At 27.6% G+C, this 22,141-nt stretch overlaps 1 protein-coding gene across 2 annotated transcripts; it reads left to right on the top strand.

Moving 5' to 3' along the window:
• Positions 1–126: 126 nt before the first annotated feature.
• Positions 127–21,670, top strand: LOC135923142 (uncharacterized). 2 transcript variants are annotated; one of them, XR_010571138.1, is made up of 10 exons: positions 127–261; positions 351–542; positions 3,546–3,728; positions 3,924–4,047; positions 4,978–5,279; positions 5,696–5,909; positions 9,515–9,812; positions 19,551–19,665; positions 20,044–20,730; positions 20,850–21,670. XR_010571138.1 is itself a non-coding variant. In XM_065457731.1 (9 exons), exons 1-9 carry the CDS (start codon positions 246–248, stop codon positions 20,496–20,498), a joined length of 1,899 nt encoding a protein of 632 aa, XP_065313803.1. In that variant the 5' UTR covers positions 127–245; the 3' UTR covers positions 20,499–21,670. The 2 variants fall into 2 exon arrangements, 1 of the variants encoding a protein (XP_065313803.1); XM_065457731.1 differs by having other exon boundaries at positions 20,044–21,670.
• Positions 21,671–22,141: the final 471 nt, after the last annotated feature.

Consider the following 22,141-nt stretch of genomic DNA (forward strand, 5'->3'; position numbering starts at 1 on the left):
AAGGTGTAGGGGTCGACATTTGCACCCCGGATTCAAAGTTTTTTTAAAAAAGTTTTATATTTGACTTAAAAAAATAAGGCCCGGTCTGGGTATATTTACAAAAAGATATTTAGTCTAAGCCCGGCTCGCGTATATTCAAACAAATTAAAATACGGCCCTGCGGGAAAAGGGGCCGGGCCTGAAGGTTATTATTATCGTTTGATTTATTACACCTTTTAGAGTTCAGTCCAAATATCGTGTGCCATATGTCAGAAGATACTTGTAATATTTTTTTTATATATATATATTTTATTTACCCTAATTTTAATTTTTTTTATTAACAAATATGATATATCTATATTTTTTTAAAGGGGAAAATCATATTACAGATATTCCAGGATTTTATTATGATCCAAAAACTAAGAAACATTATAAAATTCAAGCAGGTCATAATAACTTTAACCCAATTCCAAAATGTTTAGTTAATCAAATGAAACAATCAAAACAACATTCTGAAAATCTTAATGCCTTGATATTCAACAAATTTACAGCCAACATATTGAGTAAATTGGAAATTTATCTTGTGTATTTAAATATAGCAATATTTTTACTAGTAATATGCATAATCAGGCAACATGTGTATTTTTTTAGAAGTAAATATGGAGTAGGTATTAAAGGTCTACAAAGGCAGCTTTTACCTGCCACATATAGTTTAAAATTTTTATTAACCTGCTTTCCTGTGATTATCTTGAAATTTACCTACCTGTCCATTTATCTAAAAATTTTGTTTAACTCACCTACCTGCCCAAGGTTTAGAAATTATTTTATTTGTTAGCTGGGCTCATTATTTATTGTATGTAATTTTTACTCTTATAAAACATGCAATATTATGAAATAAAATTTTTTTTAAATAGAAGTCTGTTGTGCGATTTTGCCACAAAAATATTTCAAATTCACCCACCCAATGTTTTAAAAATATTTTTTAACCTGTTAGCTCACCTGTCTCCAATATTTAAAATCTTTTTTATCGCTTGAATGGGGGGCAGGGGCTCTAGAAACTTGCCCATTGCAGATTTCTAGTGGGTATTATACTCATACTGAAATACACAACTCATACTTTTTTTTAAAATATGCTAAGTAAATGATTTAAAAATAATTAATGAAGTGCATTTTTAAATTTGTAGATTTGAATTGCCTGAATACATATATGACAGTATACCTAAAATACACCTATTTTATGAATTTAAAGCAATTTGGTCATAAGCATTTTAGCTATTTTTAATTTACCACATGGAATGACTGGTATTGCTGATTATACACATTGCTGGTGCCATATATGAATGCTCAGACATGAGCAAAATATTTTAACCAAGTACTTTTCTACAGATTTTTAAAAAAATTAAATTATTTTGATTGCATGTTATGTAAATATTCAAAAAATGCAAAAAGTATTTGAATATAAATACAAAATGTTTTTGTATATAAATACTCATTACTTATAAAAAAGATTTAAAAATAGTATATAATATAAATACCTAGATGTATACTTTTTGCAAGTCCATTTTTATAGTACCACTATCAATTTTTACTTACAAACATAACTATATTGTAGCAGCACATCACATACTGCAAATATAATTAATTGTATAGTTATATAGATTATTATAAAACATGACACTATTATTAAGGCATATAATATTTAATAAAATAAAGCAAACTTGATATTTTTTCAAATATATCTCATAATGAAAAAATTAATGATTTTAAATATAATAAAGTTTTCAAAATATTAAATTTAATCTATGCCTATTTCAACCATTAATTAAATTTGCAAAACTGAATAATCCTTCTAAAATAGCATTATATGCAAAATAGGAATCCCGGAAAAAAAACCCTAGGAAAAAATACACCCAAGAAAAAAAAACCCCAAATTTTTTTTCGGTATATTTTTATTTGGATTTAATAAGGTATAGACAAATTAATATTTTAGAAAAAAAATATTGTAGATCTCATATACCCTCCATAAAAAAAATGCTTATGTTCAAATTGGTACTGGGACAAAAAACATCAGTAAAATAACCCATGTATTACTTATTTTCGTAAAAATTATTTGCTATAATAAATACAATATCCATTCTTAATTACTATATTAAGTAGACTAAATTTGATAAAATTTGCAATAAGATCTGTTTATTTTATTAAAAAATCATTATTATGTATATACAAATTTAAAATTTTTCAATAATAATTATATCGGTTGACATCGTATATTGAAGGAAATCGCCCTCATAAAATCTGGACGCACCCCATCACGGTATTCCTCGCAAAGTTTCTTTAACCGAATCTGTGTATTGAAACTCTGCGATTTTGTTTTCGGTGTCCAACTGCATACACGCCATCGTTCAAGTTTGGTTTCATCGGCAGCCACCTCGCATTTCATTTTTTTAATCAATACCCAGATTGATGGGTGCTTGTTCCCAGGTTAGAAAAACGATGATTCCCACCTTCGCATTGATTATTTGTGCGTTCTTCGTCGGATAGAGTGCTCTCATTCACGTTCCAAGTTTCTGGAGTTTTCCATGGGGTTTTTTCCGGGGTTTTTTTTTCCTATTACCGCAAAATAGTATTATATTTAAAATTGGACAATTCTGCTGGCCCCATCACTTTCTCTGCAAGGAGAGTACCATTTACTCTTGACCAACCAATTAAACTTGAATTAAATTGACTAGTGTCTGTTGGGATTTTTGAGCCTACCAACTTGACTACGATTATATTTTAATAGACTCATAGTGAATGTACACAAATCCAATGGGGAAATTAAGATTTGTGCTGATTTTAAGGTCACTCTTAATCCATTTATTTTGTACAAGCATAATCATTCCAACTCTGGATGATCTTCTCGAGAAAATTCAGGGTAGAATTAAATATACCATTATTGATCTAAAAAATTCATATTTGTAAATGGAAGTTGGTAAAAAATCATAATATAATTTTAATATTACAACACACAAATGATACTTTGTTATCAAAGGATGTCGTTTGGGTTATATTGCACACCAACCATTTTAGGAGATATACTGTCTAATGACTGGGGTTTATATTGATCATGTCATGAGTATCTCATCAATCTTTGAGCAATTTTAGATAGCTTACAGAGGGCAGATTTCAAAACAAAACTGGCGAAATGAAATTATTACAAGAACTGTTTCGTTTCTAGGAGTAAATATTGACAAAACTCAGTTTTCAATAAGTTAATTAAGAACCTTCTTGGTAAGACAGCTCCTTTGCACAGTCGGTTAATTTGTACCCTGGGTACGGTAAAAAATGGCACACTTCACATAACTTATAACTTTTAAAGTATTTTAGGTAGAAGCTAGACCTTTTTTTATTTTGTAGATGAGAGATTGGACTACATATAAGTTTATAATTTGTTTTTGTTTTGGTAAAAATTGTAAAATACCGATTGTTTTATCCCGGTCTTCCCTATCCAAGAATCGAATATACTTAATAATTTTATTTGTTTTTATGGAAATATATATTGAATATTTTTTTATTATCATTCGAAGTTCATCTGTTAAAAAGACAAATCCAAATGATACCATTTAATGACATGAATTTGATCAAAACTCGATTTCAAAATATAGTAGAATATCCAAAATCCTTCGTCCGACTAAAATCTGCAGAAATCTTTCAGAAACGTACTAATATATCTGATCTTTATCTCTCACCCCTTAAAGATTACATTATCTGTAAGTTTTAAATTTTTTAAATTTTTGTCAAATTATTCACCCAAATGGTGGTATAGTTATTTGAAATTCCAAATTTATATGCTCTATTTTATTAATTATAAAGAATTCGTTATTATTATTATTATTATTAATTATCAATCACAAATTTATGACTTTTAAATTTAGCAATCAAATTTATTTTATTATGATTATAAGCTACGAGTAGAGCATTTGGTATGAATATTTCTGAAAAATATCAAAAATTGGACAATACTCTGTCCTCATTGATCGACGAAGAAGGATTCGTAGATTCGTACAATAACATATTCCCATACGGAATGTAAATTCCCATTTAAATTTAAATTTATTAAATGGATGCAAATTATAAGATTTCGTTATTAATTTTCCTTTTTATTTTTACAATTAAATTTGAATCGGAAAATTATTTTAATTTTAAATAACAATTCAACCCTTAATAATTGTAAGTAATGATATATAGCGTTGAACGCTATGAATATTTTTTATCTATATTACTAAAATATTAGATAGCATCCTAATTTTATCCTTATAGGAAAAAAATTTTTTGTTTTCAAGTAGCATCTCGCCTTTGGACTATTCGATATGTGCGACTATCACTAATCCGATAATTCTGAGTTCGAATCCAAAAAGGAATAGATTTTTGTATGTGGCCAACTAGGTGGTTGGGGGATGATATATAGACGATCGGTATCGCAGGGTTCCGCTTGTCATCAATAATATTAAATAATTAATTAGTCATATTGCATTTTAGTAAAATTTGGTCGTTATTTAAAAAATTACTATACGACGACCAACGCTATATATCATTACCCGATTATTATATCGTTTATTTCTTACCCATTTTGAGTAAAATTGAGTTGTGATCATAATATAATTCTTAGAGATGCCCTCACATTAAAGGAAAAATCTTTAAAAAATTTATTTTAGGCTGTGTCCAAAACCATATTAAAAAATCCAAAAGTTTCAAAACTTTCGCAAATTTTAAAGTTATAATGAAATCGTATGTTAAATTTATGAATTTTTCTAGAATTTATATTTAAAATAGCTTATTTATTTTATTTCGTTAAAGTTTCAAAATTTGAGAATTTAATTTTTTGATGTGTTTGGAGCCTTTATTGGATATTTTAGAAAAATATTTATTATACATAAAGTTTATTTAATTTTAACTAGATGGTCATTTTATTTTGTAGCGAATTATATCGAATTTCTTTTTAAAACTATTTTTTTAAAGAGATGGGCCTCAAACTCTTAGAGTGGTTAACTCATTTAGTAACCTGCGATTTTACGATTACGCTTACGCTACCCCTCCTATATGTCACAGGCCTTATCGTTTTTATGTTTCCTCTTACGGTTTTGATAATAATCGCCCCTTCGAGGAATATCCGGGGAATATGCAGGCGGAGAATAATCTAGATAATTTTAGCGATCCCTCTATTTTGAGTGAAAGAAGCGATCCAATCGACAATTTTCACCCAGCTATACTTTGTTCCGATTGGCATCTAAACGCTCCTTATGTGATAACCAAACGGATGAGTACTATAATACATAAATTTCATAGTTTTTCTAGGATATTTTTTTATTATACCCATATTATCTTGTTATCTTATCTCGATTCTTATACACATTTTCTCCACTTTTCCATAATTTGTTATAATTTATTTATCCCCGCCCCCCCCCCCCCATCCCCACAATAAGTCATCTTCTGCTTACTATTTATGTGATCTTACTGCAGTCAGAAAATCGAAAGCTCTTCTTTCTATTTCTACCTCTTTTCACTCTACCCCCCCAACATTATTGGATATTTTAAATGTTTGCGTGGCCCCCCCCCTCCTCTTCACTTGACTCTCGCATAAACCAGTATTCATTTAATCACAAGTTTCACCTTTTCTTTACTCAAGTTCATAAAAATCCTACCTCCTTTTATCTTTCCTATTTTTCTATTTTATAAGAGTCCATAGACACCTTTTGCATAAACCCGGTTAAGCCCATTTTAGCATGCGTTTGTAGAGACCAAATTCATTTCCTAGACCTCTTAACTTTATCCGCGAGGGACCAATGCTCACTTTTATCTAAGCATCAAAGAATTAGTATGGAATCCAACGAGGAATTACTAAGCGACGTTTTGTCTTCAACATTCTCGGAGGATGGATGCCTTTTGTTGCTGTAAAAGCGTTTTTAGAAATTTCCCAAAAATAAATACGGAACATTTTATTATATTGCGTTTTTTAAATAATTTTTTCTTTAAACATGCTTGGTAGAAAGAAAGAAAGAGAGATGAGAAATAAAAAAAATTTATAAAGAAAAAAAGATTAAATATATATGGATTTTTTTAAAAGTAGATATAGATTCCCAAATCACTAAGGTTTTGGGTGGATTTTTGAAAGTATATAAGAATTAAGGGAGGAACAAAAAATGGAATGCTTTATATACCGATTAAAATAACATAAATATTTTTTTTTCTCATTCATCTGTTATTCTTAATAAAATTCGATCAACATCAAAGTTAGACTATGTAATACAATTCATTTTTTTAGAAATATAATTAATTCCACTTTTTAAAAAAGGAATTAGTAATTATAATCATTAAGGATGAGGTATAAACAGGCGGGTACGCAGGAATTTGGAGTGGAGGGGGGGGGATAATTAAAAAATTTTTAAATAAAATTATTGTTATTTAAAAATATTAAACATAAATTTATTATGATTAATAACTATTTCTAATACACAATTTTAAATTAATGTGAATTATAAAATAAACGGATATAACCGGCGGTTGAAAAACTATTATAAATGTGAATTATAAAATATTAAGTGGATATAACCGCATATAAATCACCATAAAATAAATGACCATAAAATAAATGACCCAAAAATAGAAATTTAAATTTTTTGAGCCTTTAAAATTTATATAAAGTATAAAAAATTTAAATGTTGATGTAATAACTTAAAAAGTATTCATGAAAAAATATATAACACATTAAAAAATAAATCGCACAAAAAATATTATTAAGATGCATATTATAAATTTATAATGTGAAATTCAATTCGTTGGGATTGGGTTAATTTTTCAATTATCTCATTTGTACTTGGCGTCAAATGCCTATGAATATTCAAAAGGGCCAAACCATTCAATATACTGTCAGAAGTTGTACTTCTTAGATATGTTTTTATTCTTCTTAAGAAGAGAAATGTGAAGAGTTCCTAATATATATAATAATTTTAATACATTGAGAAAATTATTATAAAGATGTTTGAAATGATGCAAAGCATCCATAGCATTTTTTGGGACTATATCAACCATAGTTAATCTTTTATACCATAGTTGACAATTAGCTAATAAGGAATTATAAAATACTTTAACATCTTCATGAAAAAAATTTGCTAAATATATTTTTTTTCTATTACCATATGAAAAAGGTTGGGAAGGCTTTTATGGAAATAATATCTGCAGATTGCTAAGTGCTGCCTGATGAATTAAAAACCGTTCATTTATTTGGGTTATAAATGTATCTAAGAGAGGGATAAAGACATTTATATAATACTCTTCTATTGACCCTATATTAATGTTAGGACGATGAACTTGCCTTGCTGCATCGGGGGAGACAAATGTTAAATATAATTCTGCTCTTGACTCAAAAATAACATATAAAATATGAAATTCTTCAACATCGTTAGCCCTATCCCTGAGTTCTAAAAAATGCCCTCCGCCATTCTCATCATCTCAATCAAGTCAATGTGATGTTTTTGAAAATACATAAAATAGTTTTATAATATACATTCTAATGAGAAAAAAAGTATAAGTATTGAATCCAATGATTTGCTTGCTTCTGAGGAAATATCTTCTTCTGGCAATTATGATATTTCAATAAGAGCATTAATAATCGACTCTTCTAACTCCATTTATAGCTTGATGGCGAAAACTCCATCTCGTTAGACAAGCTTTTTGCAATTTCATTCTCCTTGTTGGACAAGGAGTTTCAGAAATAATTCTTACAGAATGCCCTAATATTTAAAAGTTTACAAGACCACGAAAATTACCTTTATTATCATTTTATTATTGAAACTCAAGCTTCCTGAAACCAAATGGTCACGTAATTTTAGGCCCTGCAATCCACAATATAGAATGGCCTCAATAGTTAGTTTGATCTTACATATATTTCTTTTGCTATTTTAATCCTATTTTTGTCAATATGAGATAAAATGGGAATCATATCCCACTTTGAATTAATTTGAAGAAATAATCAGTTCACAGCGTTTGTGATAATTGTTTTTAACATGATTGTCAAATATTTCTCCAGCATCTTTGTACTTGTTGAATGGAGTCTTAACAAGACTGTTAAGCTTAACTAACAGGACACATATCTTGCAATATGCTCCATTGTCTCGGATAGAGAATTTTAGCCATAACCATCTAGTGAAATAGCTGTTTTAAAATTTTAACTTTCCATTAGCACATAAAGTTTGTAGATATTGAAATTTGAGCGGTGGAATATAAATATATTATTAAATAAAATATTTATCATAGGTATCTTTAATACTAAGAAGTATATGTCTTACTTCTAGGCTAATTATAAAATGTTATAAAATTATTTGTACTTTTTTGCTTTTTTGTGATAACTAGGATTTTCATCATCATCAATATGTTTAAAAGAATTTCTTATGTCCATAATTATGATTTGACTAGAAATTTGAAAATAATAGATAAATATTACGCCAAGGAAAACTTAAAATCGAAATTAATTGATAAAATAGCTTAGTAAATTAATGTGATAAATAAATGTAATTAAATATATACTTAAAAAGAAAGAGAATGGAATAAATATTATAAAATACAACTTAATATAAACAATAATATTTTGGAAAAATTTATCCGGCATCTGCATTTTTTGGCTTTGGGGGGGGGGGTTGCCCCCCCGCTGCATACGCCTGGGCTAATAATAAGGACAATATCACTCAGTTCTTATTACACCCATCTTCATCAATGATTTATATACCGATTAATATCATTTTTCTTAATAAAATTCTATCAACATCAAAGTTAAACCATGTATTAACTAATTGCAATTCATTTTGAACCTAATTAATTCTAAAAGGAATTGTAATTATAATCATTAGGATGAGGTATATAGACAGGCGTCAATAATAATTAAAGGGTCAATATCTTTACGCCCATCTCAATCATATTTATTTAAAAATTTTACTATGAAGAACGATTAATATTTTTTTATTTTATAATTTTTGACTGTAATATACTGACACTGAGATCTAAACAAAATAATTTAAAATAAATATCTGAAGTTGTTTCAATAAAATTATAAATGTTAAAGTCCCAATCATGAGAATTTTTCAAATTGAGAGTTTTATCTCAATCCTAAATCCAATCATTGATAAAGATAAGAGATAGAATTAATATGTTAGAAATTTTGCAATAATTAAAGAGGTGGTAGACCTGTTAGACGTCTCGCAAAATGACTTTCTGTCCCGCTGAAAAAACACGACTAAATGTTCCGCCAAATGGTTAAAATTAAACGATTAAATTTTTCATAATTTTTTATGTTTTTTTTTATCTAATTAAGATAGGATTAATTGCTGTTTTATTATTACTTATTATATAAAATTTTATAGGTAATTGGAATTAAATTGATTGATTTTTTTAGGTAATTATGCCCATCTTTGTGATTATTTATAATACCCTACAAATACTTGTTATGCTTATAAATTTCATATCATTTTTACAATTAATTCATTTTTTTTAAATAATATATTAGTGGTACTAGGAAAGGTTCTATTGAAATCGTAGACGTCAAAACTGCTCAAGATAGCACCAAAATCGTTAAAACTAAGCAAATGTTGACTCTTAGTGTAAAAATAAGTTTTGATATTTTCCCAAAAAACTATAATCGTACTATGGATGATTTAATAAATAGCAATGATGAGACAAAATTTATAGATAGTATCGATAGTTCACAGGGTTGTAGAATTAACCAGAAAAATTATTCGATTTGCGACATGAAGTTTGTTCCCGGGGACAATTATCACTTGTTAACTTCGCATTACGGAGATAAGGTTTATTGATATGCACTATATTTGTATGGTAAATTTACCAAATCATATTTTAAATTTAACAATCAGAAGCCAAATACTGTTAAAAATGATATTCTTATCTTATTATTTAGAAAGTAATAGTTTAACATGATAAAATATAGATAAATGAGCTTTAAATATTTAGCATGTAGATAACTGGGTAATGGAATTTTTTAATATATTATATAAATATATATAATTACTTTTATCTGCTAATTAGTTTGGTTAAATTGCTTGATTGGGTCGAATTAGCATGATTTTTGGTTGGGTTTTTGGTCGAAAAAATGAACCAAAACCTAAGCAACCATGGTCTACCTGGTCGACCAACTCCATCGACCCGATTTATTTTATTTATATTTAAATATTTTATTATTATCACATCAATATTTATCAACAAAAAACATGATATTATTTAATATTTTTTTATTTATATAATATATTATGAAATGAAATTTATATTATATTATGAAAATGAATTTATTTATTTGATGTTTTTTAATAAAAAAAATGATACTGCTAAATTGTAATATCATTTTAACAATAAATTTTGATTTTCACGTCCAAAATTTTAAGCTAAATATAGTTCATTTGAAAAGAATTTTAAATCTTCTTTGTAAATAAATATATTTTGAGAAATTCTTTTGTGAATTTTAATATAAATAAACAAAACAATCTTTTAGGTGAATGAAAACTTTTATAGTTTTTTATATCGTTTTTCTGTAATTATTTTTTAAGTATATTTAGACATGTGCGCCGCCGGTCAAATGCGCCGCCGCCGGTGATTTTGACCACGCCGACGCCAAAAAAGTGTCGGCGCTCAACACGCCGCCGCCGATGTACAAATTCGGCGGCGTGGCGGCGTGATACATATTTATTATAATTAAAAATAATAATTTTATATGTTATTTATGAATTGTAACTAGAAGAAAAATAATATTAAATATTTTTGTGAATTATTAAAATATTATTTTATTTTTTAAAATTAATAAATATTATTTGCTATAAATTTGATTTGTAACAATCCATATAATACACGTTGGCTCACTTTGGACAGGTCTGTGACCAACTTGCTAGATAAGATAAGATTAGGATAGTAAAACAGAAAAGGTATTGATATTAATATATATTTTATTATTTTAACTGTTAAGATATTTAATTATTTTATCACATTTAGAATTTTTTATGGCATAATATTTTTATTATTAACTTTTTATTATGTAGAAATATGGCATTATTTCAGATACAAAAGATTTACCAGATAGAACAACACTTAGCCGGAGGGGATTAGATGATGTGTATTTATCAATGAAAGCATATATATGTCAACATTTTGTGCTATAACTTTTGATATGTGGACCGACAAATATAGACGGCGAAATTATATTACCTTTACATTTCACGAAATAGATAATAATTTTAATATTGTATTTTATACATTGGCGACACATCATGTCACTCAAAAACATACTGCTAAAACTATTCTTTCCAAGATAGAAAAAGTTAAAAATGAATTTGATTTAGGGTCCAAGAAAATTCAAATGGTTACGGATGCAGGACCCAATGTAAAGAAAAGTGTTCGTCTAGGAGAATATGACCTGCATTTATTAAGGGCATGGATTACATAATCTAGTGACAGTCAATGGAATAAAAAAAGTTAATAAAATAGAAAATCTCATTAATAAAGTGAGAGAAGTTATAGTTGTCTTAAGATTCAAAACAGCGGATTTTGAAATATAAACGATATCGAAAATAGAAAATTTTTTGAATCGATATCATATACATCGGATATTTAAGATTTGGATGATAATGATCCTTTTTATAAAGATCGTTTGGGGTTTAATGATGATAGTGAAAATCAAAAATCATATGAGAAAAAACATAAAACCTTAAAATTAAATGTGCCTACACGTTGGCATAGTATTTAATAATGCTGGAAAGTGTGACTGGCAATAACAAAAATCCTATAATATTCTATTAAATAGAATGGAGAAACCGGATCTCAAATTATTTAACTCCGATTGGGATTTGGTGCATAAACTTTTAAATTTTCTTAGAACCTTCAAAAAAACTGTTGAATTTTTATACGTTCAAAAAGGAGTTATTATAAATTTATCCTTATAATTAAAAGAGTATGATAATCCTCCCATGCATCCCTTAAAATATGCTTACTAAATTTTATCATAAATTTCCAATAACCGATTTTAGGTAGTATTTAAAAATACATAAATTATTTTTTTAATATTATTTCTCTTTGTTTTATTTTTTACTTAAGTGTTAGGAGCACTTTTGGATTCTCATTTTCAATCTATAAACATAGTAAATGAAATGAATATTTAAAGGAAAAAAATATTACTCTGGTGCAATTTTTATGTCAACACGCTACCTCTCTATGGCCTTACATGGACGAATTAACCGAATGTGAAACGACGGAAGTTGCTTCAAAATTGGTTACGAAACATTCATCTATTCATAACAATGATCTGAAACAACAAGACTATTTAACTAGTTTAGAAAATGAGTGTTATTCATTATTTTCGCCTTATAATTTAGAGATAAAAGATTTCTTAGATTTTTGAAAGATAAGAGCATTGGATCTTCCTAAGCTTTCAATATTAGCTAGCTAGAAAGGTCTTGTTCGTTCCATCTACGAGCACACCCAGCGAGCGTGTATTTTTCATAGCTGGGCTCACTCTGAACTCTAAAAGATCATTATTATGTCCTATAAATCTAAATAATATATATGATAATTTTAATATAATAAAATCATTAAATTATAGTTATAAACATAATTAAGCATACATTTTATTTTATAAGTGTTTCCAATGAATTTATAATTTTAATTAAAAAAAATTTGTAGAAAAATGTTTGACGCCGCCGCGCCGATTATTTAAAAAAAAGAAACGCCGCCGCCGATAATGCTGTCGGCGCACATGTCTAAGTATATTAAAAGAAGTGGTTTTTTCTAAATAATTTATTTTTAAATATTTATATCAAACTTTTTTATGTTATTTATAAGATCTTTTTAAGGATAATATTTTAATGTGATAATTGTCATAATATTTGTTATTTTTTAACATTTTTGAAATTTTTTGGCACAAAAGGGTAAAAATAAAATTTATATTATAAAGATCATAAATTATAAATTAAATGAAGATGTTCCTTGAATACATGATAATTTTATCTGTATTTTTAAGATATTAGATTTTTTGACGTTAATGGGCAAAATTAATTGTAAACATGTTCAATCAGTAAGATGTACCCTAGAAAATTGACAATTGTCATAATCGCTATTTTTAAAGTTTTTTGTCGCAAAAAAATGAATATTGCAAACATGTTTAAATAAAACTTCAGTTAATATGTACCCTGGATAAGTGACAATTGTCATAATCGTTATTTTTAAAGTTTTTTTGATTTTTTTTGACGCAAATTGACAAAAATAAATGTAGCAAGCATGTTTAAATAAAATTTCAGGGAAGATGTACACTAAATAAATGACAAGTGTCATAATCATTAATTTTAAAATTTTTTGAGAGTACCGACCAGATCATCGACCCGAGCACCATATATTATTTTATTGTGAATTGAATGTGAATATTTTGCTGAATTATATTTGCATAGAGGACTAATATTTCAATATTAGCATAGAAAATTCATATTTAATATTAGATTCCTTTTTAAAAATTGTTCCTTTCATCGACCCGAGTATGGACCGGAGCACTTACTCCAAACAAACTTATTATATTAGTTTATTGTGAATATTTTGTCAAATCGTATTTTTATGTATAGAGGACGAATATTTCAATATTAACATGAAAATTAATCATATTTATTTAATATTATGTTCCTTTTTTAAAAAAAATGTTCTCTTCATATAATTTATATTAAAAATTAGAGACCGAGTAATTCAATTCCTTATTAATTATTGATATCGAATTAGAAATAATTAACTTCTAAGGCCGGGAAAAATTTATTATAGGAATTTATCGATTTTTAGATATTTATAATTCATATATCATCAAAAAATGAGGGTATCATATCTTTTTTAATAATTTTTGGGATCTCTAAAATTATAAAAATTGGCTAAGACTTAACCCCATTAGATGAGTTGGATCAGTAGTTGACAGTTAAACAACTATATTTTGAGTTTTGATATTCATTTTTATTTATAGGTAGGGGTCATTAAATAATAAATAAACAAAATATAGACTAATCATAATCACTTGACAAACCACGATATTTTTTTTAACAAATTATTTCTTTTTTTTTAGGGATGTACCGATATTTTAAAATGGCGGTCCCCATTATGCAGGCTGGCATCTGATAAATTGAAAATTTATCATTTTTCTAAAAAGAAATCTTTTAAATATTAATTTAATAAATATTTATTTCAAATTGCAATATATTTGTTTATTAAGATTAATGTTATTAATTATTATATAAATAAGAGATTTATCAATAAAAATATTTTATATACTTTTAGAATTGAATTGAATATAGACTATACTGATCATTATAATATATTTAAATGACATATGTTATGGTATAGTTGAATTATAGATGTTATACTAATAAAAAGTGTATTAAAATTTAAACCATTAGTATCTTTGCAGAAGACAAAATTAGATATGATATCATATCGGATCGACTGATATCAATTTAATATCGGGGATATCGGATCGGCTTCCAAAAAGATTTTATAAAGATAATTTGAAATATTAAAAAAATACGGGCAGATCTATGTACAAAATACTAGCTAGATTTTCTGAAATTTTATTTAATTCTTCTAAATTTATAATTATTTAGCAATATAAATTATTCAATTGTTCACCATAACAAATATAGTATTGTCTTATAAAATGGAGATATCTTATCTAACAAAATTCTGTATTTTTATATTAATATGCCCAGGTTCCAAATAGACCGGGGATAGTGTTATCACACGTCATTTTCCTCAAATATTAACCATAAAGATATGTAAAGAAAAAAACTACTTTTAAATATTTTGAAAAATTTGCTTAGTTTATTTTTTAAAATAACCCCGGTCTCCCTTATTAGATTTTTATATTGAAACAATCTAAGATTTTATATGATTAGATTCAGCTTAGTTATTCCATACCTAGTCCCCATAAAAATAGATCTCATGCACACCATAAACTTGAATATAAAATTTATTTAAAATAACAACGACAATATATTTAAATAAATATAATTATATTTATTTGGTAATATGAAAAAAAACCCCTGAAAACATACCCCAGGAAAAAATACCCCAGATTTTTTTTTTCATATTTATAGAATTTGTCACAAGAAACAATTCTCAATTCCAAACACGTCGAATTGAGATTCGATTTCCTCCAGAAACTTGGAACGAGCACTCTATCCGACGAAGAACGCAATTAATCAATGCGAAGGTTGGAATCATCGTTTTTCTAATCTGATGGGAATAAACACCCATCAATCTGGGTATTGATTTTTAAAAAATGGAATGCGAGATGGCTTCCGATGAAACCAAACTTGACTAAAATATTAATATTTTTCGGACAAACTGGCTCCCCTAGATATTCATCTATTTCGCTTTCAAAAGGACTCCCGCATCTATCTTTCTAGATGTCATAAAATAATTATAGATATATCATTTAATTATATACTTTTTTAATTCCTGCAAAATGGATACAGATGTCAGATTATTGGGATTTTTGTCATCATCAATAAAATTAGAAATTGTCGCACAAGTTGCAGAATAATTTTAAATAATTCTTTAAGATCATTAAAATAATCATTTTGCATATAAATATTTTTAGGAATTAAGGATTTTTTTATCCTTGGGTCTAAAAAAGACCCGGCATAATTGGCGAAATTATACATTTTCGCCAAATAGTCATCACATTTAATCAGCATTTTAGATGCTGCCTTATTTATTATTTCATTATTATTTTTTGTAGCTTTTATTAAATTTTCGCGAATAAAATTTAAAAATAATATTGCCATCCCTATAGTTGGCGATTCTAACTTATTTCACAAGTTATTTTATAAAAAGGGCACAAAAAATCTTCGAGATCTTTTAATAGTTGTCGTAAATCTCTATTTATAACGAACTTATTCTTGCCTAGTGATAAATCTCCTAACTCTATAATTGCTCGATATTCTGTATTAAATAAATAATGTATACAATGATATAAAATTTAATACTTTGTAAAAATAATACCTTATTTAGAGCAGCTATCATTAGATAAGTGCTGTTCCAGCGTGTAGATTCTAATGGAATTTTTGTACCATCACTAATCTTGCTGTACTCCTCCATTAATTTTGGAGAGGTATGCAGCTTGTTTATTAGTCTCTGAATCACCTCTAATTTATCATAATAAACAGGCATTCTTGAAATATTAGATTTATAACATGCGCTAAGCAACGATGATTTGATTTCCTTTGTATAAAAATTTTAAATCTTCTTTTAAGATATTAATACCACTAATAATATTTTTAGCGTTATCATGAGTAATTGATAAAATTTTTGAAGTAATTTCAAATTCATTAAGCAATTTAATAACAAATCGATTTCCTGTCCCGTATGGGGATGTGGGAACGAAACAATTGTAAGTAGCATATTGATCATTGTCCAAATAACTACTGATGTAATGAATTGTTATAGCACAGTAAGTTACTGAATTTAGATTGGACCAGCAATCTTTAGTGACTGCAAAATTCTTGATATGATATAATTTTTTAATAATTATTTCTTTGGCTGATTCATATATTGTTTCTAAATTTTTTTCATTGTTTGCCTGGTCCATATTTCAAAACCTTTATTGCAATAATAAATCATTTCCTTAAATCTTTCGTATTCTATTGTTCTGAAAGATATATTTGATAATATAAGATATCATTAGATGATTTAATTTTAAATTTTCGCGAATTGACGGTTTAATATTCCCGTCATCACATCCGGGTTTGTGATACTGACAATAGATATTTCTGAAGGATCAGATGATCCTAAGTGTCTTTTTAAATTAACTAAAATTAAAATTTAGCAAAAATATAACTTAGCAAAATTATCTTTAGATGTATCTATACGCTGGAACAGCACTTATCTAATGATAGCTGCTCTAAATAAGGTATTATTTTTACAAAGTATTAAATTTTATATCATTGTATACATTATTTATTTAATACAGAATATCGAGCAATTGTAGAGTTAGGAGATTTATCACTAGGCAAGAATAAGTTCGTTATAAATAGAGATTTACGACAACTATTAAAAGATCTCGAAGATTTTTTGTGCCCTTTTTATAAAATAACTTAAGAAATAAGTTCGCAATCGCCAACTATGGGGATGGCAATATTATTTTTAAATTTTATTCGCGAAAATTTAATAAAAGCTACAAAAAATAATAATGAAATAATAAATAAGGCAGCATCTAAAATGCTGATTAAATGTGATGACTATTTGGCGAAAATGTCTAATTTCGCCAATTATGCTGGGTCTTTTTTAGACCCAAGGATAAAAAAATCCTTAATTCCTAAAAAATATTTATATGCAAAATGATTATTTTAATGATCTTAAAGAATTATTTAAAACTTATTCTGCAACTTGTGAGACATTTTCTAATTTTATTGATGATGACAAAAATCCCAATAATCTGACATCTGTGTCAATAATGCAGGAATTAAAAAAGTATAAATTAAATGATATATCTAATAATTATTTTATGACATCTAGAAAGAAAAATCTAAGCGGAAGTGCTTTTGAGAGCGAAATAGGTGATTTAGGGGAATCAGTTTGTTCAGAAAATGTTAATATTTTAGATTGGTGGAGAGGAAACCAGACACGATTTCCATGCCTTTCTCAAATGGCGAGGAATTTTCTGGCGCAACAAACTACTCCCTAGAGAACAGGTTTTCTCACAAGCTGGAGATACGGTTACGAAAAAAAGAAATCAGATGTCCTCGAACACGCTCAAACAATGCCTAGCCTTATCATCTTGGGATGGCAAGATATTTAATCTATATGGAATAACTAAGCTGAAGCTAATCTAATCATATAAAACATAGATTGTTTCAATATAAAAATACGGGAGACCGGTGTTATTTTAAAAAATAAACTAAGCAAATTTTTCAAAATATTTAAAGTTTTTTTCTTTACATATCTTTATGGTTAATATTTGAGGAAAATGACGTGTGATATTCCCGGTCTATTTTTAACCTGGGCATATTAAAATATAAAAATACAGAATTTTGTTAGATAAGATATCTCCATTTTATAAGACAATACTATATTTGTTATGGTGAACAATTGAATATATATAATTTATATTGCTAAATAATTATAGTTAAATAAAATTTCAGAAAATCTAGCTAATATTTTGTACATAGATCTACTTATTTTTTTTTAATATTTCAAATTATCTTTATAAAATCTTTTTGGAAGCCGATCCGATATCCCCGATAATTATAAAATTAATATTCAAAAGATATCTTTTTAGAAAAAAGATCAATTTATCAGATGTCAGCCTGCAACGATAGGGACAGCCATTTTAAAATATCGGTACATCCCTAAAAAAAAGAAAATGTTTTGTTAAAAAAAATATCGTGGTTTGTCAAGTGATTATGATTAGTCTATATTTTGTTGAAATTTAATGACCCACTATAATTATAAATGAATATCAAAACTCAATATAAACTAATAATTATATATGAGAATTTAACATAGTCTGGAAGAGATAAAATTGTTAGGTCAAATATACTCCCACCAAAAGTACCGCAATTTCAACAAATATTTAAATTGTTTTGTAGAATTTATAATTAAGCTTTAATTTATAATTAGAATGTAATAAGATTTAAGACTAGTAAATGAGATTTATTTTTTCTTAGTTTTCATTATAAAAATTACATTTTTGTATACTTCGTCACAAATTCGCACTAACTGTGAATAAAAAAAAAATGTTTACTCTACCCAAGGGAGCTCTGCAAATTCAATTTTTTTGGCCTGAGCCCATTGCAATTTATTAAAACGCTATCTCAGTTATACCTATTTGTAGGCACTACTAACAACCTCCTTTACCTCTGAGTCTGAAAATATTTTAATTTATATAAATAGCTGTTTCGACCAAGCAAATTAACAATAGTAAATATATGATTATTTTTCTTTTAATATTTCGTCCTCTATGAATAAAAATATGATTGGGCAAAATATTCACAATAATATAATATGGTTTAGAGTAGGTGCTCTGGTCCATGCTCGGGTCGATGAAAGGAACCATTTTTTAAAAAGAAATGTAATATTAAATAATAAATATAAATATTTCTGTTAATATTGAAATATTCGTCCTCTATGCATAAAAATATAATTGAGCTAAATATTAACATTCAGTTCACAATCAAATAATATAAGTTGTGCTCAGGTCGGTGCTCGGGTCGATGAAAGGAACCATTTTTAAAAAAGGAATCTAATATTAAATAATAAATAGGAATATTTCTGTTAATATTGAAATATTCGTCCTCTATGCATAAAAATATAATTGAGAAAAATATTAACATTAAGTTCACAATAAAGTAATATAAGTTGGTCGGGTCGATGGATTTGGTCGACCAATTTGGTTGCTTTGGTTTTGGTTCATTTTTTCGACCAAAAACCAGGGTCGTGGTCGTGTAAAATCAACTAATTAACCGTACTACTGATTATCATATAATATGTTTTTTAAACTACTCTTTTAACAAATTCAGCTGTTAATGTGGGACCTAAGATTGTCAAAAATTGTTCTTTCCTACCCCGGGCATTGTAATTCGCATAAATACGTCAGAGTTAACTGTGACCTCAGTGCAAATATCGTTTATTGTGGTAATATATAATTTATATTTTATAAATTAAATTAATAATAATATGCGATTTTTAATTACTGTCCCTTTTACTATAAAATATCCTCTAAATGTATCCTCAAACATGATTGTGAAACATTTATAACAAAAATATGACCTAATTACATAACAATATTCTAACATTTTATGGAAATTTCAAATTAAATTTAGCCAATATTTTCTTATTTGTTAATTTTTTTATAATCTAGTTATGAGTTTTATTCCTTGACTGCATTTAAAATAATTCCTGATTAATAATTTTGATTTTCCTCTATTTTGTAATTTAAGAAAAACGAGTTATATTGTAACATAAAGGTATATATCCAAAATTTTATTTATTTTTTGTTTGTATAAAATAAAGGCGGTACTGACAAAATCGTAAGAATCTGGACTCTTTGGGGGGCTGAACCTCTTAAAATTCTTAAATTTACCCATCCTGCAATCATAAACCCTCTCTCTTTTTTAGCTAATGAATTGGAGGATGACGAAATTTATCATTACCATCATTCCAGCTATTATCCGTCACATATAGATCATTTTGAACGAGACACCGGTCAAAAGGAATATTTCGGATCCATGCCTTCTTGCGAATCGCCTCCCATTCCTCTCTACATGGGAAATGCTCCTTGGGAGAATTGGAAAAATGATCAAGAAGCCATAATATGTCAAAATGCCGAAGATGGTTATGATCGCACACATTATAGGGATACTAGATCGAAAGGAAAGATAAACAGTTATTACCATTCTCCTAATCACTACCAAAAGAATCCCGCATTTATTGTAGGGTTTCGGGATAAACTCTACTCTTTTTATTAAGAAAATTTGGTTCATATTAAAGTTGTATGATAATATTAATGCCATGTATTATAAATATAATATATTATATCTATAGTTATTTAAGAAATCATTTATTTAATCTATAAATCTTATTGTATATACTTTTTTCCATATTTATATACATTTGGACCTGTGCAATGCCGCCATCGCCGCCAAACTTTTTTTGGCAATTCTTTGACGCTGATTTAATAATTATCGGCATATGGCATAAGTAAATTTTATTTTTACTATGATTATATTTATAAATTAATCATTAATTTAATACATTGGTATTTTTTTTATATTATTTAAATAATATATCGTAAAATTATATAATATTTTTATATTTAGGAATGAGTTGGATGCATTTTACAATATCACACAATGTAAGGCTCTACCTTTTATGAATTAACGTTAAAGGTAGATGCGAAACTGCCCTTCTCATTACCCTACTTAGAGGTTATTCCCTCGGATGACGTCCTCGTCAAAATCGACTTCACTAATGCATTAAATGCTCTAAGGTACAGTGAATTCCTCAAGTCTCCCCATTTCTGCACTGCAAAGACCTTCGAGATAAATTAATTCCATCATTAGAATTATTCAACAGGCTGGCTAGTTTAGACCAATCTTCTTTTGTCTAGAAATAGACAAAATGATCTAAGATACCAATCAACAATGCAGGCTCAATTAACACTCATGGTGTATAGGTGATATAATAATAGGCGACTACCGGACAAAGTCAGCCAGGCAAGTGGCATAATATAACCCTATGAAAACATAGATCTAAATATAAATCCTCTTAAAAATGAGCACTGTCCCCTAAGCAACAAAGTTCAGAATGATTTTAAGTTCTATCGCACTGATAAAAGAATGCTCGTAAGTATCTAGGATAACAGGATATTGAAAAATACGTGACGATTATATGGCTGAGAGAGTCTTTGAATTAAAAATAAGGCTCAGTAGGCCTGGAGGAGTATTAGGATCTTTTGCATATGTGTAAGGTGATTAATGCCTGCATATGAAGGAATTTATATTGCTTAAGAGTGGCCCCACTCAGCATTCTATTAATCTTCAGTTTATTCAAAAGGCCGCCACTTGCATTGTAAACGTGTGGAGGCGGATTTCTAAGATGCCAAATAATTACACTACAGCTCGTACCTTGAAATCAGTTAGCAATTTCCCTGAGGCTTATTCAAAATCCCAAGGAAGAGTGATGAGTTTCTAACTTGAGGTTTTTCTTGTGTAGATCCGCTTACACCCTCCAAACTAAAGCTGTAGCTGATGCTGATCGAACAAATCTGTCATATATTCTTCTGCGTTGATTTCCTATCGCTTTTTCACAAACATAACTACAAACTTAACTTCGTATTCACGCCATAGCTTTCTTTCTTCATAGATCTAGAGTATAGTTTTGCACCCAAGATCTAGAATCCAAAGAGGGTTTTTACTTTTGACAAAGAATCGCAAATAATGTAATCAGTGCTAACTATATTAGCTTTATAATCTCCGTTGTTGAATCAAACATTTATTAATAGATAGATATGGGTAACCAGTTTTACATCACACTACCTCCTAATATTTAGCAGCATCTATTATCTCATCATTTAATCGTTCTAGACTGAATCCATTCTACCGAAAAACCT

This window comes from Gordionus sp. m RMFG-2023, chromosome 2 (assembly GCF_954871325.1).
Source record: "Gordionus sp. m RMFG-2023 chromosome 2, tfGorSpeb1-WG-v2, whole genome shotgun sequence".
NCBI lineage: Eukaryota > Metazoa > Nematomorpha > Gordioida > Chordodea > Parachordodidae > Gordionus > Gordionus sp. m RMFG-2023.